General features: G+C 38.4%; 3 protein-coding genes across 3 annotated transcripts; 2 read left to right on the top strand and 1 right to left on the bottom strand.

Annotated features, from left to right (window-relative positions):
- The first annotated feature begins 146 nt into the window (after window positions 1-146).
- On the top strand, window positions 147-4,928 carry klhl23 (kelch-like family member 23). Its single transcript, XM_040028139.1, has 4 exons — window positions 147-702; window positions 909-2,138; window positions 3,114-3,266; window positions 3,346-4,928. Exons 2-4 carry the CDS (start codon window positions 914-916, stop codon window positions 3,654-3,656), a joined length of 1,689 nt encoding a protein of 562 aa, XP_039884073.1. The 5' UTR covers window positions 147-702; window positions 909-913; the 3' UTR covers window positions 3,657-4,928.
- Window positions 4,929-5,943: 1,015 nt separating this feature from the next.
- On the top strand, window positions 5,944-14,234 carry ssb (small RNA binding exonuclease protection factor La). Its single transcript, XM_040028136.1, has 12 exons — window positions 5,944-6,085; window positions 8,013-8,079; window positions 8,167-8,270; window positions 9,885-10,059; window positions 10,308-10,415; window positions 10,521-10,624; window positions 11,250-11,321; window positions 11,413-11,455; window positions 11,554-11,694; window positions 12,205-12,391; window positions 12,521-12,628; window positions 13,713-14,234. Exons 2-12 carry the CDS (start codon window positions 8,020-8,022, stop codon window positions 13,790-13,792), a joined length of 1,182 nt encoding a protein of 393 aa, XP_039884070.1. The 5' UTR covers window positions 5,944-6,085; window positions 8,013-8,019; the 3' UTR covers window positions 13,793-14,234.
- Window positions 13,793-16,000, bottom strand: mettl5 (methyltransferase like 5). Its single transcript, XM_040028138.1, has 7 exons — window positions 15,744-16,000; window positions 15,544-15,658; window positions 15,269-15,453; window positions 14,645-14,727; window positions 14,422-14,473; window positions 14,293-14,342; window positions 13,793-13,932 (listed from the first exon to the last, which is right to left on the bottom strand). The coding sequence occupies exons 1-7, from the start codon at window positions 15,841-15,843 to the stop codon at window positions 13,891-13,893; spliced, it is 627 nt and encodes a 208-aa protein (XP_039884072.1). The 5' UTR covers window positions 15,844-16,000; the 3' UTR covers window positions 13,793-13,890.
- Between the last annotated feature and the right edge of the window lie 199 nt (window positions 16,001-16,199).

Raw genomic sequence — 16,199 nt, 5'->3', positions numbered from 1 at the left:
CCCAGGCGGCTTGTTATGGGGCACAAAAAACAATCTGTCTTTTAAAAAAAGGTTTTACAAAGGCTCTGTTATTACTAGTTCTAATGCAGTAATATTGTTTCATTATATATGATTTGCTGAGATTAACACATATTCCGTCTCTGCAGCCCTGTGCTGTTAATCCTCGTTAGGATTAGCTAAAGCCTTTACCGCACTCGAATTGGGTTCAGAATACCATGGCAACGCCAAGAATGGTGAACACATGAATGGACCAGTGCAATGACTTCTTCTTCGTCGTCGTCTTCCCTTTCTCCTTCTTGCGCCCTAGTAAAAAGCGACGCTCATTTGTATACTATTTGTATTCTGTTTGCGCCTGCTGGGTGCACAGAAAATGTGCCGTTCGTGAGCGCGTCACGAGACTGTGGATGGATGGAGGTTATATTTAGACTCTGAGAGAAAACGGTGGGGTTGGGTGATTCCTCTGAAGGAGTTTTGTCAAGGACCCGCTGTTTGAGACTACAGAGCAGAGGAGAGGAGAAGAGAGGAGGAGGAGGGGGTTATGGTCGCTGCGCACAAATACCAAAATAGGATCGAGCTGCCTGCTTGCGACTGTCCTGCGTGAGCTAAATTGAGGCTCATGTGTGGTGGAGACGGGAGAGCTTGAGGACAGTGTGGAAGGAGAGACAGAAAAAAAAAAAAGCTCGAGTCATTCATGGAAATAGGGTGAGTGGTAATCAAGCAGTGTGTCTGCTTGGATACATGGATTAAAGCGTAAATGCGAAGACTCTTCTATGACCAGTCATACTGCAATTAATTATAAATGGGAATGTGACGCCTCGGTATTGCTTTGATGTTCGCCAGCCCACTGTGTGTGTGTGTGTGTGTTTGGCTTACATTAGACACATACTTTCTCCATTTCTCTTTTCTAGATATCATGTCACATAAACAAGCCGAAATCTACACATATGACTTCTGTGATGGTGACCATCCGGCAGAGCTCCTGGATGCGCTCAGGCACTTCTACATTAGCGGGCTGTTTACCGATGTCGCTCTGCAGTGTGGCGAGTCGGGACAGGTGTTTCACTGCCACAAGGCGCTGCTGTCAGCCCGCAGCTCCTATTTCAAAGTCATGTTCACAGCTGACATGAAGGAGAGATCAAACAGCGTCATCAAACTGAGCGGCATAGACTACGGGGTGCTGGGTGCTCTGGTGGACTATGTGTACACTGCTCAGGTGTGCATCACTGAGAGCAACGTACAGAGCCTGCTGGAGGCTGCAGACCTGCTGCAGTTCGTTCCTGTGAAGCAAGCATGTGAGGAGTTTCTCATTCGCCTCCTGGATGTGGACAACTGCCTGGGCATGCACGCTTTCGCTAAGCTGCACCTGTGCCCTGGGCTGGAGAGGGAGGCACGCAGAGTGATGCTGAGCAGGTTCCCGGAGCTCATTCAGCAGGAGGAGTTTCTAGATCTGCACCCTGAGAAGATGAGAGAAGTCTTGGCTGTACAGAGCCTCACTGTGCAGAAAGATGAAGTGTTGATAGATGCTCTCGCCACATGGGTAAACCATGACTTAGATAATCGCATACACCACGTTTCAATTATGCTACATTCCATCCATCTGGATCTGGATGAGATTTACTTTAAGACCACGTTAGACGTGTATAGACAATACTTAAAGAAGAATGATGGGAAATTGAAATCTATAATCATCCAGGCTTTAAGGTCAAATGGAAAAGAGATACCTGCAGCTAGAAAAATGTCTGCCAACATGTATATCATTGGAGGGTACTATTGGCACCCTCTTTGTGAAGTCCACATCTGGGATCCTATCAGCAACACATGGGTGCAAGGAAAGGACATGCCCAACCATGCAAGAGAGAGCTACAGCGTCAGTTTACTTGGTGCAAATATCTATGTGACAGGTGGCTACAAGACAAACACTGTTGAGGCCCTGGACACTGTTTCAATTTATAACTGTGACTGTGATGAATGGACTGAGGGCTGCCCCATGATTACAGCCAGGTACTACCATTGCTCTGTGGCGTTGCACGGCTGCATCTATGCCATCGGAGGCTACCGGGGAGGAGCTCCAGAACGAGACACCGAATTTTATGATCCGTTAAAAAAGAAATGGTTCTCTGTGGCCAAAATGATCCAAGGTATGCTGAAATACTGGGATTGTGTTATCTCCAGGGCTGAAATGATGAGCAGGATATGAATAAATGAAGGCAGAGGAAGCAGTTTCACCACAAGGTCCATTTAGTGGAGTTGTATGAGTTCTTTGTGGGCTTCTTATAGGATGAAAAGCTGTTGTTTAAAACACGTGGTCATAATACCATCTGCTGATGAAGATCATGTGATTTTTGACTGAAAGCTCCTGAGCAGCTCATACATGGAACTTGTTGTTTCTCAGTTCAAGAATGAGCATTAAAATCAAATGTCATTATATGTGTTTTTTTAAACAGTATCATTGACAATCATTTATGTGACTCATACCATTTACGGTGGCAGCTATTTATTATATGTTCTGCACAGAACAACAAGCCGACAGAGTTCACATTAAGAATTGTATCCACCACCCAAAGGGACCGAGCAGGCAGCTAACATTACAGCTCAACAGAAGGAGACACCATTAATGTTTAGATAGTGTCACACTGTTGCAAACTCATGCTTTTCAGCATGGTTAGATGAACTGTGGGGGTATAGCTTAGCAAATAATAGAGTAGTTCATAACTGAAACTGCTTGAAACAAGGTTTGCAGATTTTTGAACGACTAGGCCACAGTTTCTGCGAAAGCTGCTGAGTTTTTCCAAACAGTGCTTTGATAACCAGATGTCAAGTGCCAGTTATTTCCATTTTATTAAGGAAAAACCAGAATCTGATAGAGCTGATATCTACTAATCTGAACAACTCACACCAAAATGATCCAGATGGATAAATGGCACTACAGGCCAGAGGAAAAACATGTAATTTTGATTTTGGGTGAACTGTGCCTTTGCACTGTGCATATATATATATATATATAACTTTGTATGAATGAAGTGATAAAACACATACTTAAGGTATCATCTTTTTTACGTGATAGATAGTTTGGAGTGTTCAAGTGATGCTTATGATCTCTGTTTTCTATGAAGGTGTAGGAAATGCTACTGCGTGTGTAATGGGTGATAAAATCTATGTAACCGGAGGTCATTATGGCTACAGAGGAAGCTGCACCTATGAAAAAACACAGGTGTACAGACCAGATGTCAACGAGTGGAGCATCATTACAATAAGTCCCCATCCAGGTATGCGTGCTAAAGCAGACCAAACAGAAGCATGAGTATATTAAATGCAGTTTTCTAAGGTGAACTCCTCTCATTTCAGAGTATGGGCTGTGTTCTGTGTCTCTCAACAACAAGCTGTATGTGGTGGGTGGACAGACGACGATTGCCGACTGCTACGACACAGAGAGAGACGAGTGGAGACCGATATCGGTGATGAAGGAGAGGAGGATGGAGTGTGGGGCCGTGGTAATAAATGGTTGTATTTACGTAACAGGTGGATACTCGTACTCCAAAGGGACTTACCTTCAAAGCATCGAGAAATATAACCCTGAGCTGGACTCGTGGGAGATAGTGGGGACTCTCCCCAGCCCGACCAGGTCACATGGCTGTATTTGTGTTTATGGTGTTTAGTGACACAAATTTTTGTTTACTGATTATTTTGTGCCAAATGGATCTAACAGTGACTCCACTGAAGAGAGCTAATATTCCACACTTCATATTTATCTCACAGCATGTCAGCCTGCACCAGATCCTTTAGGAAGCTATTTGCCAAACTGTGAATATAGTGATGAATACCAGCTTTTCATACAAAACTCAGGGGCCTCATGTTGAGCGTTTTTTGTTTGTTTGATTGTTTGTTTAAAATAGACTGGAAAGAAATGCAAAAAAGAGAAGATGACATTTTATAATCTAATAAGTATTATTTAAAAATCACACTACAAATAGACTTTTATTAGTAGAGGTGTACTAGGTTGTACCTTGATTAAATAAAGTACTAAAATGCTAATAAAGTTCTGTTTGAGTTCAGTGAATTTTATGGACTTAAGAAATTTACTTGGCACTTCATTTGTTATATCTGTTAAACTGTTTGTTAACACAAATATTAAATAACCAGTCACATAGCAGCAACTCATTGCATTTAAGCACGTAAACATGTTCAAGATGATCCTGTGAAGTTCAAACTGAATGGGGATGAAAGGTGATTTAAGTAACTTTGAATGGTTGAGGGTTGTTGGCATTTCACAAACTGCTAATCTACTGGGTTTTTCCCAGATAGCTATCTCTAGGGTTTACAGAGAGAAGATGTCCAGTGAGTGGCAGTTCGCAAGTTGAAATAACTGATCCAAGACAGAATGACCAGACTGCTTTGAGCTGATAGGAAGGCAACAGTAACTCAAATAACCACTTAAAGCGGGGCTAACTTGGCAGCAGAAGACCAGACTGCGTGCCACCCCTGTCAGCTAAGAACAGGAAACAGGCTACAGTACAAACAGACTCACCAAAATTTGAACAATACAAGACTGAAAAATGCTGATGAGTCTTGATTTCTGCTGCAACATTTGGATGAAAGGAATTCGGCAAAAACAACATGAAAGCACGGCTCCATCCTGCCTTGTAACAAAGGTTCAGGATTAGGGTCTTACAGTATGGGGAATATTGTTTTGGCACACTTTCAACTTCTTAGTAGTAACTGAACATTGTTTATTCACCACAGCCTTCCTGAGTATTGTTGCAGACCATGTCCATCCCTTTATGACCACAGTCTACCCATCTTCTGATGGCTGCTTCCGGCAGGATAACACTCCATGTCACAAAACTGAAAAACTGGTTTCCTGACATGACAGTGAGCTCACTGTATTCAAATGGGCCTCCACAGTCACCTCCACAGTATTTTATTCTTTTTTTTTTTTTTTTATCTCATCCTATTCCATTGTTTTTATTAATTTTTGTTGCTTTAACTTTGCACTGTTCACTTTCTGCTGTGACACAACAAATTTCCCACGTGTGGGACTAATAAAGGTTTATCTTATCTTATATTGTCTTATCTTAAATTCAAATAATTAAAAGAAGACGAGCTACATTGCATTTTTTTAAGTTGATATCAAAAGAGAAAAATACTGATAATAATAACATGAGTCTTTTCCCAAACTTAGGTGGGTGATATTTACGTCACACATACAACAATAAAAATACAATGTAGATGTCTCCCAAAACAAAGTCAGGAAAGAGGCAAAATTATTTTAAGCTAATGAAACGTCAGCCTTGATAAAAGTCTGACCTTTCTTACAACAATCGGTGCAACTGAAGTCCTACTATAATTGTTTTTAAAAGGTACACACATCAATAAAAAACAACCTAATAAATACGAAAAACAAAAACTTTAAAATGACACATAAAAACTAAACGCCGTGATTAGAATCACAGCGGCATCTTGTGGTTGTGATATATCATCGCAGTTTATAATCCAGGTATCAAACTTACACACTGTTCGCGTAAATACGTGACTTAGCAAAAACAAAAAACAAACAAAAATTCTAATTTTTAAGCGCAAATATGAAAAGCATAAGAATGTTTAACAGGTATAGGAACATGTAAAAAGAATACTGAAGTTTTTGGATACATTTGTAGTCTTACGTTATTTTTATTTCAGGCTTGGGAATCTTCCTGTGTTTGAAAAACAAATGCACATCGATCAGTTTGCTTAAACTTTTAAATAAGAAGGTAATGTCTTGTGATTTTAAAGTGCACTCTGGCTAAGTTTGAATTAAATTAATTTAAACATTGTGCACTGAGAAATTAAGTTTCTTAATTTTAATTTTCTGATTACCCAAAGATGTACTAGAGCAAATTATTCCAAAGCATTAGCACGTATACATAATGAAAAAGACCAAATTTCTTGTTGTTCTGCTGCAGGGATCAAGCACAGGGGAGCTTGCGCGAACATGGGTCTTTTTTGGCCCTTGGTGGGCTCCGTAGCACGCAGTTCCACAACGTGCGAGCAGTGAAGTGGGGACTGTTGGTTTGAACAGCTTAAACTGCTTCTAGCTGCGACTTATTATGTAAGTGTAACTTTTTACGATTATGAAAACAATTTTTAAGGCTTTTTATGTTACCCAGGGAGTGTTTTATAACGTTACTAAAGAACAGAGTGGATTTTCTTCCAGCAGGTTTAAACAGCGTGCTGCAGCTAGAATAGTGTTAGCAGAGTAGCGATGACTACTTTAATTTACCTACAAAAAAAAGTAATTCACGCACTAACAAATCACGTAATTTATTAAAACATGTACTGATAGCGTGGATAGACAAATAAGAAGCTGTTTTTGTTGTGTTGACGCCAAGCGTGGCCCGTGTACTGAAAGAGCTAAGCTAACAGGTTAGCCGTGGAGCTAGATGAGCCCGTAGTTAATTATGGTGACTGAAACACGTCGGTTTAGTCCTGCGATGTACTACAATTCACAATTTTAGGTTTAGGTTCCCTTTTGTAAGATTTAAAACTGGGCATCTATCTGAAGGCGTGTATCTAAATGTAAATATATAGCAACCAAATGTTATTTAATAGTGCATATAACTGTTTAACTGCATTAAGTTATTACTTTGGTTATTATAATTAAGTCTTAAAGATGGTTCCTGTATGGTCTTGTAGATAATTTACAAAAACTCAGACAACAGCAAGGCCTCATACCAGCGTTTAATAATATGACAACGTGGCCAATAGCTAATCATATTTTTTCCCTAGTTCGTTTTGCTTGTATGTTGTTTTTCAGTTTTGGGTTTTATTTATTTATTTATTTGCTTTGTGTTGTTTGTTTTTTCCGATTTCTTTATACTCTTCCTCGTGCTGTATTTTAACTTTCAGCCAGCACAACATTGATCAATGTCGGCTAGGGAGGTTCGTAAATATTATTTGGTTTGTGGATAAGCTGATGTCAAGCAACATCCCTAGAAAATGGCCACATAGCTGCGCTGTCCTCAATATAGCAAAGGGGAATGGAACTTAATGTGTTTACAAACATAAAATATCAACATATAATAATTCTAAGGGTGAAAAAGCCCATTTCCCATTAACATGGTTCAGGCTGCCTAGGCCTGGCAGTTTTTTGTTTTTAGTCATTTTATACCTTCTGTTTAAAACAGTTGACTCTTTGAGTACTAAAGTCTAATATTTGTTAGAACAACCTGTTGTATAAATTTAATCTTTGCCATGTTTTAGATTGTTTAGATTTTTGATTTCACAGGTTGTCATACAAGTGTTTTTCATGGTTTTTGACCTTCAGATATTTTTACTTGATTCTCAAAAAAATTCATTTCTAACAAATTAAGAGGTACATCAAAAATCAAATGAAATGGAAAATAATGAAAATATTTAAGTGTCATGGCTTTGTTTCATTAGTTTAGCTTCTTTTTAAGTGTAATTCATGCAAATTATAAACAAAATTACAAAACCCAATTTAAAAGTTCTTTAGGATTTGTTACAAAAAAATCATTTTTAATCCAAATCTTATTCCTTTTAATCTTTAATTATTAATGTATTAGTAAAACCAAAATCGTAATATATTTGGCCAATAAGAGTGCATCGTAAATTGTAAGTTATCCTATAGGATCTTAAGTTATCCTATAGGATCTTATGTGTGTGTGTGTGTGTGTCCAGTCTGTTTTAAAACTTATGACAATCAAGAATTTAGATAAGTGAATTGAAATTTTATTAAATATAGATAAATATTGTGAATGACGTCACCTGCAGTACCTTCACAGCCCAACAGAGGGCTGCGACCCACATGTTGGGAATCTGCCATTAATATAAAATTTACAGTTAATACAAAAAAGCTCCCCGAAAAAAAAAAAACATTTCGATTCTTTTGTTTCATATATAACATGGATAAAATCTCTTCTTGTAAGATATTTTTATTTAAATATTTGTTGTAAACATCAGAGAAATCTCTAACTCAGTAGGACACCTTTCTTTTTGTTTTGTTTTTTTCTATGCAGAACCAAAATGGCAGAAAGTCAAGAAGAGATGTCTCCACTGGAGGGGAAAGTGGCACGACAGATCGAGGTATTTCCAATTTAAAGTTTAAACTCATAATTTGGTATTTACCAGGTAAAACTGGTCCTGATTTGGCTGTAAATGATTCCTACTCAGTACTACTTTGGCGATCACAATCTTCCAAGAGACCGGTTTCTCAAAGAGCAGCTGCAGGTCGATGATGGCTGGGTGACTTTGGAGACGATGCTTAAATTCAACAGGTTTGTTTATTTCTCTTTAATGCTTTCCGTGTCAAATAATTACTGTATTTATTTTATTTTGGTCTCTATTTTTGGCTTTCCTTTGGCTTACCTATGCTTTTTGTTTATTGAGATTTTAAGGGGGGAACTCTACTCTGAAGTATATAAGTGGGGTTTAAAAGTCCAGGCGCTATCTTCAGTTTGTTCATCTTTAGATTACTATTCAGTACTACTGATGTACTTACTTGTATTTACTGATTGATGAGAAGTCTCTTTAACTTAAGATTTTTAGCTGATTGCATTGTGTATTTATAAATGTCATCATCTGAGGTCTCTAACTAAACTTAGGACTGAATTTTAGATGCACTTTTTAAGGTGTTGTTTGACATTACGAGACACTGCACTAAAATCTACTTTGTAAATTTGTTAATTAAAATTCTTTCACTGTGAAATTGTATATACCTGTGGGGTATATTTGTTGGTTGCTTATATTAGACACTTTTTATTACAGATTAACTAAAACTATGCTTATCACAACTCTGCATTAAACACTGTGCTTACCTTCTGTGCAGTGCAGTTCTAACACTGCTTTATCTGCTGAAATATGAGCACAGAAAACTGGTCATAAAGCCTGCTAAAGCACAGAAATTAGCCACAGAAAATTAATAAATGAAAGCTGACACATGATGTAAAATGCTCTGACAATTTCTGCTAGTGTGTCCTATCAAGTCCCACGTTTTGTCATCCTCTAGAGGTTGTAGTTTTGGATATTTTGGATGTTGGTGTGTATATATGTGTGTGAGGATCTTTAAATGCAGCATGCAAGTGCAGCTAATAGGAGGAGACAGTGCCTGTGGCTGTAGTGAATGTTAGTTTCAATGTGCGTTCACATTGTGGTTACTGCATTGTTGAAGTGGCTTTATTCTCTTCACCACACGTGTAATGACTAAAGGAGGTGTGATTGAGGGCTGACAGTAATTGGCAATTAACTAGCTTAATACCAGTATATTATTTATTATATTTATTGTTGTGAAAAACAGCCTTTTATGGACTGCAGTTCTATTCCACTTAGTGTAAAAATACTAGCACAACATGACATACTGAAGCTGCAGTAACAACCTTCAGTCCACAAGGACAAGGGTAGGCTTTTGAGTATAGCTGTTTGGGGTGGGTGTGCTGGGCAAGAAAAGGAGGATAGTGATGACTAATCGGTGTGTTTGGACCCTTTCTATGATTCATGATGGGCAGGATGAGATGAGAGCATGCTCTCATGCTGTGCCTCAGGTTCACTTGTTAGCAGCCAGGTCACAAGTGGCCACAGCAAGGGCAAATTAACACAGCAGGAGGAATCCATTCCTGTAATCCCTTTATTAAAGTGTATATTTAGAATGTAATGTAGTGTGTGAGTCAGCAAATTACATTCTAATTGAGCTTTATTACTTGAAATGGGAGTGCCCACCCCACTCACATACATAACATGACCAGGCTGAGAGAATTCAAAGAGGGACAATTAGATAAGCTGCAGGGTCTTCTCCCTTATAATACAGATGAATGCATGCATCATTAGTGTTAACACACAGCCCTACAGCCGTCTGTAGCTGAGTGTTTGTTGAAAGATTTGCATTCTTTTCATAGGTTGAAGTCTTTAACCACAGACAGCAGCGTCCTCATTGCAGCTCTGGAGAAGTCAAAGACTGGTCTCTTGGAAATCAGTGAAGACAAGACAAAGATCAGGAGGTCTCCCAGCAAGCCCTTACCCGAACAGGACGATGAATACAAGGATGCACTTAAACACAAATCTGTATACATGGTAAGTTTTTTAGTTTTTTTTTGTTTTTAACTGTATGCAAATGCTTTGAGAATGCGTAAATATTTGTTTGTGCTCACAGTGGCATTCAGACAACTTTTATTTTTTTCAAACTAATGCAGCGTAATGCAACAGTGCAATACATCTTTAGCCTACCCACACTCTTATAAATTGTAGACAAAATCACAATTATTCTCCACCTTGATTGTATTCCTACTGTTTTCCCTACATTTTGTTTTTTCCTCATCTAGAAAGGTTTCCCTCTTGAAACATCCCTGGATGAGATTCAGGAGTGGCTGAATGGCAAAGGCTCGGTAGTAAACATTCAGATGAGGAGAAACCTCCAAAGGCAGTTCAAGGTATGGGAAACAGAACTTGAGATGTATATAATTTAAAAAAAATATTTTTTTTTTCAATTTTAGGAGACCTTCTTTTATATAATTTTTATATTTCTGTCTTTTCAGGGATCTGTGTTTATCTGTTTTGACACTGAAGAGTCAGCCAAGCAGTTCCTAGAACGCACGGATATAAAATCATTCAAAGACAACGAGATGCTTGTGTTATCAAGGTAGGCTGTGATGCTTTTTAGGCACTAGCTAGCAGCTATCAATGGTGTCAGTGATTTAATAAAGAATTCATTGATTTAAGAGGTGTGGCAGATGTGTCATATATGTACTTTGATGCCTTTAAATCGGATGAAGTAGCTTGCATAACTTCTATTTTTTTTTTTTTTTAAATCTTTTAAATTGAACAAAGAAACTGAACTGTTTTGTGTGTTGGGCCAATATAGACTTACAGGCCCATCGTACTTGACCTTGTGAACAATGTGACAGCACATCTGCTGATGATGTTTCAGCTTGCTGTGCACTTCCCGACATGGAGCCTGTAAAGTTTTTACCAGCATTTAAATGATATTAGTAGAGAAGCCGAGAGAATCAGAGATTACACAGGGTTTTTTTTTCTTTTTTTTTTGGTGAATCATACAAAACTACTCTATCCCAGAAGAAAAATACAGGTGGTATTTCTGGGATACAGAGGATAGAAAACAGCTGTAACAAAGTTTTACAATTATACTAAACTACATACATATATCTGGATGAGATGCATTTTTTTTTTTAACTGGGGTTTTGCAAACCTTTGAATTTCTCTGTGTGAAACAATGTAATTGATCAGCTTTTTTTTTTTTTTTTCAGGGAAGCCTACCATGCCAAGAAGGTAGAAGAGAGAAAACAGTTTAAAGCAGAGACAAAAGCAAAAGTTAAACAGTGAGTACATATTCTTTAGTATCTTTAATCATAAAACTGGATTTTACACTTTGTGAAAAATAACCTTCCTACTTCTGTCCTTTTTATTCAGGGAAAAGGAACAACAGCAGAAACACGCAGAGAAAAAAGAAATGGTAAGCTCTCCAAGTGTTTGTGAGCTTATTCTGCTAATGAACGCACCACTTAAAGAATAAATAGGCTTTGTAATGATGTTTTCTCATTTTACTTGCAGGATCTGCTTTTGGATGAGCAGTCAGGACGTTTACTGAAGTTTTCAGGAGAGCTTGAAGGTGTTTCAAGAGAAGACTTCCATGAATTGTTCTCTGGCATCGAACACATAAAGTGGGTTGACTTCACAAGAGGGGCCAAAGAGGTATGTTCTCCATCTGTTTCTTCATACATGTGGTATAACCTTATCTACTTGCGTCATTTACTTGTGTAATTCAATTCAACATGTTTTAATTGTAACCATTTGTTTTGTGTGTTTGTGTTTTTATATTTGTGCGGGTTGAGGACATCTGGTGAAATTGTGTCCTTGCAAGAGAGACGAGATGTCTGGGGTTGTTTAGACTAGTGGGGTGATGAATGATAATATCCACATCTGTGGTAATTACAGGGAATTTCCAAGGACAGAAAGCAGTTTTCATTGACAGTACAGAGAGATTTTGTCTCTTGGAGAAAGGGGGTGATGTCTTCCTCAGGTTTCTAATGTTTGCATGACAATAAAGAGACTAATAAACCAGAAAACTGAAGTCAGGTTTACAGACTTTTTTTCCACAACACAACATGGTGGCATGACTCAGGATTGAAAATGAGTAGAGCTGTTTCATTTCAAAGAAATACTATTTGTTTAAATATTGTATTTTTTTCTCCTCCTGATAAGGGCACCCTTCTGTTTGACGGGAAAGCACAGGAAGCGTTAGATAAAGCCAAAAAAGAACACGGAGAGGAACTGAAAATCAACGACAACACTGTCACATGGCAGCTGCTTGAAGGAGATGAGGAGAAGGATGTGATGAAGAAGATAATAGAGGCTCAACAAGGATCATTCAGCAGGTGCAGAGGCAGAGGTGAGATGCATTTTCATGTTGTTTAACATTGTTGACTGCATTGGAATGTAATCAGTTAATGTCAATAAAGATACAGTTCCACAGTGTCATCTATATGATTTAGTAAGGTAGTCTTGTCTGTCGTAAAAGGTGGAAGAGGAAGAAGAGGCCGACGGGGAAGAGGTGGCAGAGATCAAGGCAGAACTCAGTACCAAGGAAAAAAGATGAAGTTTGAAAGCGATGATCACCATGAGGAGGGTAAGTTCAAAATCATTTAGCGCTTTTAGTTCATTCAACTCAAAAATTTCATATCCTATTCATTTTCAGTTCCTAATGGAGTCCGCCAGGGATCTATCCTGGGCCCTCTTTTATTTGTCATCTGTTTCCTGTTTGTCATTTTTCTAACAGTTAAACTCATGCAGATGAAGGCACAACATTGCTGCCACCCTTTCCCTCCCTTTGATAGCAGATCTCACGTGAAAAACAGAAAACAAAGTAGTGATATATACTCACGATATACACTAAACTATAGATGTGTAAGACAATGGGTCACTATATAGAGTCAACATAAAATAATCATGAATCCATTTCGCAGGCTTACATATTCTCAACATAAATAATGAATGGTTGCCAGGAAGCATAGAATTTTCCAGCACACCCTCTGATGGTGAACTTAATCTTCTCTAGATGAATGTGGCTCACCACGTCTCTAATCCACTGGCCAAATGTTGGGGGCCAAGGATCCTTATTTTCTATAAACTTAATATCAGTTTCCGTTGTTATGTTGATGACATTCAACTCTACCGGTCTACTAAACCTACTGCTGCCATCCCACCCACTGTCCTCTGTGTTTACCTCCAGAAAATCAAATCCTTGCAATTTTCTCAAATTAAATTGATAAAATAGAGGTTCTCCTCATTGGCACCAAATCCACTGTCTAAATGTAACAGTTTGTCCTTTCCTTCTGGTCCAGACTCTGGGTGTCATGCTTAATAATAGGTTTTCTTTTCAAGCACACTCGCCTCCATCCATCTCTTTTACCTGACTGTACTGCCATCCTTGGTCACACCTCGGTTAGGACCCACCTACTGTAGTTCTTTTTGGTCTTTCTCTCAACTTGTTCATAAACGTCAATTGTTACAGACTTCTGCTGCTTGCATCATCACCAGAACTCAGTCACATCACACCTGCCCTTCAAAAGCTCCATCGCCTTCTGCTAAAATATTGCACTTCAGTATTCTGCTTCAAAATGTAGTCTTGGGAACATATTGTAGTCTGTGTTAAGATTATTTCTTATCTAATTTGTATTTTCTTTTTTGTTTGTGTTTTTTCCCTTTAACAGCTGTACCTATAAAGAGAGAACGGGAAGATCCCGGTTATGGTCCTGCAGCAAAAGTTATCAAAACTGAAAATGGATCTTAGTTATGACTTAAAATCAGTTTTTCTTTAATGAAAACATTTATTACAAACAGTGAAAATGGAAAATACAGAGACAACTTGAGTCCATTCCAGTGAAAGCTTCAAGCTTTGGAAAATCGTAGGAAGTCCACCTGGATGTCAACCTGGAGAAATATGTTCAAAGCATCATTTTGCAGCCTTTTATGTCCCCGAATACTGTGCCTCTTATATTATTTGTGTACCCATGTTTCTCTTTTGAAGATGTTTTGCATTGCATTCACCTTAAACTTTTTCACTATAATTTAATTTCACCAGGAGATTTTAGTTTATTTCGCAAGACCTGTGTGACATCTAGAATGTGTGTGGAGTTAGTTTTCCTACATTGACTGATTGAAAATATCTTCTTTGCTAATTTGTTAAGTTTGCATATGTGGACTGCAAATAAATCATTTACCAAAAAATGGGGGAAATCTGTCCTGTGTCACATTTAGCTGGAGAACATGTACTGTCTGATGTAATCTTACCGATTTCTTTTTGTGGAACTTGTAAGATGCTGGCAGGTCATATCGCAGTTCTTTAATAAAAGTATTTAGTGAATATTTTAATATTTTAATAATAGAAGAAGAAGAAAAAATAGGCCTTATTTTTCTTACCTGCTATGACTTCCATCTTTACTCCCCAGTCATTTGCCTTCTTTTGTATGTGCTGCAATGGGATCATAAAAAACAGATCAGGCATCACAACATTCATACTGTAGATAGAGATGTGAGTTTTGGCTTCATACTTAATGGTCACATTGATAAATTAACTGCTAAGTAAGATGTAAAAGATCAGCTTTCAGAGAACTGAGAGACTGTCAGGGGCTGGTGAACTTACTTCTCGTGTTGACGTTTTATGAAGTGAGTAAACGGCTGTCTTTGCCATGGTTAAAGCAGCTCGGAGGAACTTCATGTCCATACCTTAAACAAAACAGAACAATAAGTAACGGGCTGTATGAAGGGTTAAAGGGATGCTCCTGTGACTACAAATGCACAGCCTGCCCGAAAAGATGTGACAAATTAGGCAGCTGGTGAGTGGACGCTCAGGTGGACAAAACTGTCGTCACTGCCTGTCTGTGGCACAAAATGGTTTAAAAGAAATAAAGAAGCATGTTTGGGGGCTAGTTGGTTCATTCTAAGCTTCATGGACTGATCAGCTACTTGTGGACACACACACAGTAGTGCGGTTTTAAACAGTCAGCGCTCCACAGCTGGACACATGAAGTGAAGAGAGTAGTGTGCACATATAATTGCAACAGTAAAGAACTGTGTGCAAACGACAAGTTGCCGCTAATCCTTACTACCATAAACATAAACACGGAATAAACTTAAATGTATTATTTCTTTGAGTTATTTTGCATTTTGTTAGGCTGGGGGGCTTAAGTCTCTAGTGCTTCAGTTATAAGAGAATTTTCAAAATTAGTAAAGAAAGAAACCGTTCAAATTTAAGGCATGCGCTCACCTTGGTTGTGTTTTGTCCCAAATGGTGGATTCATTATGACAGTGTCAAACTTTTCAGCGTACGCCTCTGGCTCCAGACGACACATGTCACACTGGATCAAATCCACGTTAGAAATCTCAAACTCCTCTGCGTTTCTTCTGAATATGTCCAGAGCGTCATCGTCAATATCGAAGCCGACGCACAAACTGCAGAAAGAAGAAAAAAAGATAGATACAGAGCAGAGAATAGACTACAGTAAGCCACGGCTATGTTAAACTTATAAACAATGCTCTCACCCTGCGTCAAGCATCGCAGCTCCGATGCTGAGGACTCCACAGCCACATCCCAGGTCTGCTACGAGTTTACCCTCAATGTCATCAAATGTACTCTGGATTGTGTAGAGCATACATGCTGCGGGGCGGGGAGGGGGGGTATATAATGAATACAAAATATGTGCTGTTACACGCTCAACTGATCGTCACTGTTACCGTCATACCTGCAATATGAGCACTGGTTGGATACTGCTCAAGAAGGATTTTCGGCTCTTCAAATGTGTCCACCTGCTGCAGACAGCTTTCTAATTCCTTCAGTTTCATCGCTTAAAATGTCCCAACTTTGCGTGCAACAGTGGGTTAATTTAAATTTCCTTCTTTAGTTTAAATCACCTTGAGAGGATAATTTGAGCCATGATTTCTACTGAAGCTAAGAAGTTCCACGGGGTAAGCAGCTGTGCACGTCAACCAAAACAATCCGACGATAAACCGTGGTAGCGCACATGTTCCTACCCGCGAATGGTGTTTATGAAACTAATAATAATATTAGTGATTAAATTAATGATGACAATATTGTTAAACCGTTTTACAAAAAAAAATTAATTTTAGTTTAATAACCACACTTTTATAATAATCTGTCATTTCCCTTTGTTATCAAAAATTTACAATGTTTTTTAAAA

The sequence above is a fragment of the Simochromis diagramma genome, unplaced genomic scaffold, assembly GCF_900408965.1.
Source record: "Simochromis diagramma unplaced genomic scaffold, fSimDia1.1 OVJJ01000343.1, whole genome shotgun sequence".
In the NCBI taxonomy this organism is placed as follows: domain Eukaryota; kingdom Metazoa; phylum Chordata; class Actinopteri; order Cichliformes; family Cichlidae; genus Simochromis; species Simochromis diagramma.
Note: the sequence above shows the minus strand (reverse complement) of the source record. Positions and strands in the feature narration are given on the sequence as shown.

Excerpts from the sequence above, each read along its gene's own strand:
- klhl23 (XM_040028139.1), top strand. The coding sequence starts at position 914 with ATGTCACATAAACAAGCCGAAATCTACACATATGACTTCTGTGATGGT. Across the intron at positions 2,139-3,113 it reads TGTGGCCAAAATGATCCAAG|GTGTAGGAAATGCTACTGCG; the intron begins GTATGCTGAAAT and ends TTTTCTATGAAG. Across the intron at positions 3,267-3,345 it reads TACAATAAGTCCCCATCCAG|AGTATGGGCTGTGTTCTGTG; the intron begins GTATGCGTGCTA and ends CTCTCATTTCAG.
- ssb (XM_040028136.1), top strand. The coding sequence starts at position 8,020 with ATGGCAGAAAGTCAAGAAGAGATGTCTCCACTGGAGGGGAAAGTGGCA. Across the intron at positions 11,322-11,412 it reads ACAAAAGCAAAAGTTAAACA|GGAAAAGGAACAACAGCAGA; the intron begins GTGAGTACATAT and ends CTTTTTATTCAG. Across the intron at positions 11,456-11,553 it reads ACGCAGAGAAAAAAGAAATG|GATCTGCTTTTGGATGAGCA; the intron begins GTAAGCTCTCCA and ends TTTTACTTGCAG.
- mettl5 (XM_040028138.1), bottom strand. The coding sequence starts at position 15,843 with ATGAAACTGAAGGAATTAGAAAGCTGTCTGCAGCAGGTGGACACATTT. Across the intron at positions 14,728-15,268 it reads TGGGACAAAACACAACCAAG|GTATGGACATGAAGTTCCTC; the intron begins GTGAGCGCATGC and ends GTTTTGTTTAAG. Across the intron at positions 14,343-14,421 it reads AAAGATGGAAGTCATAGCAG|AACTGCGATATGACCTGCCA; the intron begins GTAAGAAAAATA and ends CTTTTATTAAAG.